The sequence below is a fragment of the Egretta garzetta genome, unplaced genomic scaffold, assembly GCF_000687185.1.
Source record: "Egretta garzetta isolate BGI_Z169 unplaced genomic scaffold, ASM68718v1 scaffold81, whole genome shotgun sequence".
NCBI lineage: Eukaryota > Metazoa > Chordata > Aves > Pelecaniformes > Ardeidae > Egretta > Egretta garzetta.
The window spans coordinates 2,082,960-2,087,581 of record NW_009258671.1 but is presented as its reverse complement, the minus strand read 5'-3'; the positions used below and the strand labels follow the sequence as shown (position 1 = coordinate 2,087,581).

Below are 4,622 nucleotides of genomic sequence, written 5' to 3'. Positions count from 1 at the left end.
GAGGGGTCTGGAGCACAAGTCTTATGAGGAGCGGCTGAGGGGAGACCTTATCGCCCTCTACAACTGCATGAAAGGAGGCTGTAGCAAGGTGGGGGTCGGCCTCTTCTCCCTGGTAATGGACAAAAGGTCGAGGGGGAATGGTCTGAAGTTGCGCCAGGGCAGGTTTAGGTTAGACATTAGGAAGAAGTTTTTCACCGAAAGGGTTGTCAGGCACTGGAACGGGCTTGCCAGGGAGGTGGTCGCGTCCCCATTCCTGGAGGTATTTAAAAGAAGGGTAGATGAGGTGCTTAGAGACATGGTTCAGTGGTGGGATGGCAGGGCTAGGTTAACGGTTGGACTTGATGATCTTAAAGGTCTTTTCCAACCTAGATGATTCTATGATTCTATCATTTTTAGGAAAGCAACATCTTTGTGCTACTTTATGTGCTGAATATCCATGGTTTGACATGAAACAGCAGACATAAACCAGCAAGAATCTTTAGAGCATTCCAGTAAGTTAGTTCAGTACATAAGCATATCTTTTCATACATGTAAAACTCACTATAAAAGACCTCAAAATGAAAAGCTGGATCATCACAAATCTAGCGTATTCAGAAGCAGGCAGCAGTCTCAGCAAACTTCTGTTTCTGTTGGCTACTCTGATAGGGGAAGATTTTTATACTCACATGCATGGCAACAACAACTTACATAACACAGACACTCATGTGCACAGCCACCCGTGCTGTAATTCTGACTTCATAGTTCAGTTGAGTTAATTGATTTTCTCGTTTAATTCAAAAATGCAGAAAACATTACTTCAGGAATAGAGTTACTTTTTTTTTTCCAAGCTCAAAAGTTTAATAGCCCCAAAACAAATAAAAAAAAAATATCTCACCTTTGTGACAACTTTTCACTCTCAACACTGAGTGAGAGTAGAGGCCACAAGAGCATCTAAACATGGAAAAATCTTCTACTAAACAGATAGTTCTAGATCTTTTTGTCTGATAGTAGTTTTTAAAAACTGACTCATCAACAGCATCTAGGAAAGCTATGTGCGTCATACCAGTCTATCAGAGTAGGGACAGTAAATGACAACGTAGATTCAAAACTACACATACACATTTGCCTCAGCTGAGTTTAAATGACAGGTTCTTACAGGGTTCTTGGTAGATTTATAAAATATATGCTAATATGGCCTAATTAGTTTTGTTGTTCAATTTTTTGATCAAACTACTCTACTCTGATTTCCTGCAGAGAAAGAAAGTGTAAGTGGTCTGGTATTGCAGAAGCAACTCTACAGCAGGCTGAATACAGGGTAACCGAGTACTAAAGAGCACCTACTTCAGATTAGTTGATGTTCAATAGGAAAACCTAAAATGATCTCTGGTTGAGTGAAGAAAACAGGCATTCCACTCTCTTTTCAAATGTGAAAAAGTTGCTCGATTTCCAATTTGTTATTGAAAATATTTACTTTAAAAAAGATTAAAGAGATGCAGCCTAACAAAAGAAGCTTCAGAATTTAAAAACTCAATATCATGGGCCATACATCCTTGTCCTGTCATCTCAGCATGCCTGAAATTCATTCAGCTATTTACTAACAACATCAGCCTAGATTTTTCAAGCCCTTTGTGTATTTTAGAAAGAAATTTGTATATATATTAATGTTCTGTACTAGTCTGATGCCCTTACTCATTTGTATCAGTGTTATCCAATAAGTAGCTAATTAATTAAAATGCCACGTGTCAGTTCCTCACAGTTTACAGCTTCACTCTAGTATTGCTATTGTATTTTATGCAAATGACTGTCTTTTGTACATTATACATCTTACCAAAAAAAAAAGAAGAAAACCCCAAACAACCAAAAACGGGGCGGGGGGAGTGTGTGAAAAGGGGAAGAGTACCTGTTTGTAGAGCCAGCCACGTCTGACAACAGGTGCATTAGGATTTCTCTTTATTGAGTTGGATCTCTTTCCGAAATTATGAACCTTCTTTGAAGATCGTGATGTCTAAATTAAATTGAACAGGTTAAAGCAAACATGACATCAGTATCTGTTGAAAAATCACAACACATTTTCTTTTCTTTAAGATATTTTTCTTATATGTGTTCCCCTGAGGGACTGCAGAATACAGACTGTATTCTTTTTTTAGATAAATAATTATTATGATGGTTCTGCTGGCTTCAGCATTTCTTTCTTTTTCCTCTGCAGAAGATTTAAAGACAAATCCCAAGGTAAGTACTTAAAATTCCTTTTAGCAAGAAAACACACCCAAATACATATCTGATCTTCTTATAAGGTAGGTAGAAAGCCTACCAAGTTGTAGATAGAGAAGTAAAATTAGCAGAACTATCATTAATAATGAAAAATTACATCACCTGGGTAAGAAAATTCTACTCTTTCCTGCTTCCAACACTGGCCTAATAAATGAAAACTTGTTCAGATTTCAACAAGATATAATTCAAAAGCTTCCCATTGGGTCTCTCCCTTTCCTAACATATACTAAATTTTTAATTCTTTCTTGCCCCCTCAAGGACCCTTTGCTCTGTGACCTCTTGGCTGGTTTGAATATTCATTATTTTACCTGCTTGCACTAAGGCTTACTTTGAATCTTTTGCCCATAAAACCTAGTGCTTGTATCTGCTGTTGCTTAAACCTCTTACATCCTTACAGCTATGCAATGATCATAGATGATTAAGAGAAGCAGGATAAAATAACCCATTTTAGATTTTATTCTTCTTCTACTTGAGTAACCAAAAGAAATTGGAAAAAACAAAAAAATGTGCAGCACTTTGCCAGTGATTCACACTTCATTCTTTCCAGCCTACATTTAGAAAGTTTGTTCTGCAACTGAGCTGAACATTTACTTGTATTTTAAATTCTGTAAGAATTGGTGCCTCAGAGACCATGTGAGGTGATATAGCAAAGTACCCCACTCTGCAAAAGAAGTGAAGTTTGAATAATTTTTTAAGCTGCGTTCATGGCTTTACTCCAAATCCACCATTTGAACTGAGATAATATAATCCTGAGCTTCAGCTTCCCCATCTCTACTACTGAGACTAATCATAAGGTTATACAAAGTTCTTGAAGGAGGAAGGCTAAACAAACACTCAGTTTTTGTTGCAAATTAGAGTATGGGGTTTCTCTACGGAAATTCTCTCAACATGCATCACAGAACTGAGTTGGCTTTTATACATGCTCCAGAGAGAATTCCACAGTAGGTTACAAATCATAAACTGAAAACTGCAATTTAAAATGATGTGCAGCTTTTGTAAACGATGCCATTAACTGGAGAATAGAACATAGCTTAACCAAAAAGAATAACATTACAAAAACTATGTGTGTTTGTCTTAAGCCTACAACACAATGAAACAAGGTCATTTTGTCTTTCTTTTTTGAAAGAATCAGGAGGGAATGTAAAAACAATCAGAGTGCTTTTAATTTCCCTTGGAGATGCAGAAATTTTACTCAACTCTGTTTGGAATGCAAGATCGAGCAAGCAATTGAAAACCTAATTAAAAATAAGTATACAAATCTTTCACATTTTCATCTGAAAAATTCCACCAGTGCAAAATGGACAAATGTAAGAAGCCAAGAGAATGATGACATCCAGCTATAAAAAAAGGAATACACAGAGAATCTATAACAATCCAGAGCACATTATAAAATTAACTCTATATCCATCTCAGTTAACCTGTATGGCTACTATCTTGGCATATCACACAAGAGCTGTGCCAAGATTTTGATCAGAAGTAATTTATAACACTCATACCTGCTCTAGTATTAGGTATTAAAAGTTCAAAGCCTCTCAAGAGTGTTCCAGACTTCCTGTGCTTGTATAATGACTAACACATTAAAGATGCTTCTGAAAACAGAACCAGCCACAAGTACTACTAATGTCAAGTCTACTAACAAATTCAGATCAAATAGATATCTCTTAGATCTGATAATAAACCATATTGACTCTGATCTCACAAAGTTCTAATGGGTTAATAACACATCTTACCAATTGCAAATACAGACTTCCATTAATCAAACAAAGCATCGCAAGTGTTTTCTAATTTTAGTTAATACAGAGAACACTTCAGATAACTCGTGATTATTTTACCACACACTGCATAAAGAGAATAACTCTTCACAACAAATTCTGAGCCTTGAGACAATAAGTATTTTAGGATATCACAATATTGTAGGTGTATAAACTGATTATGAGTTCTCAAACTTTTTAGATCACCTCCTCCTCTTGTTATGTCTGGGATCCCTGATCATCCCACATTCTCTCACACACACATCTAATATATCTCAAACCAGGGAAACAGGAAGAAAGGAAAAAAACACAACTGAAGGGTTCAAATACTTTTTACCCCACAGCACTAAAAATATAGGACACATTGCACAGCTCCAGCTTCTAGAGAAGGCAAAGAGAAAAGTGAGGATAGCGAATGAAGCATCCAACTACTAATCACTTGCTGGGAGGTTTAAAAGGTAACAGAGCTAGCAAACTTATAGTCACGTCTGGTATCATCTGACCCGTTCTAAGGAATGGTCCCAGCAACTGTGATGCCTATGAAAACAGAACTAACGTGAGGGACCCTGTACAGCTCCAGAACTGAGAAAGAAGCCAGGAAGTCCAGCCAGTGATATTCAC

General features: G+C 36.9%; 1 protein-coding gene and 1 long non-coding RNA gene across 2 annotated transcripts in view; one reads left to right on the top strand and one right to left on the bottom strand.

The window, feature by feature from the left end:
* Positions 1–4,622, bottom strand: part of PLEKHA5 (pleckstrin homology domain containing A5) — a 173,488-nt gene that overhangs the window by 62,223 nt on the left and 106,643 nt on the right. Inside the window, exon 4 of the mRNA XM_009648731.2 lies at positions 1,880–1,984. Coding sequence (XP_009647026.1) covers positions 1,880–1,984 — 105 coding nt within the window. The remainder of the gene's footprint in view (positions 1–1,879; positions 1,985–4,622) is intronic.
* The window catches only part of LOC118451654, a 19,112-nt gene continuing 17,429 nt past the window's right edge, over positions 2,940–4,622 (top strand). Inside the window, exons 1-2 of the long non-coding RNA XR_004841158.1 lie at positions 2,940–2,950; positions 3,241–3,245. This is a non-coding gene — a long non-coding RNA (uncharacterized LOC118451654). The remainder of the gene's footprint in view (positions 2,951–3,240; positions 3,246–4,622) is intronic.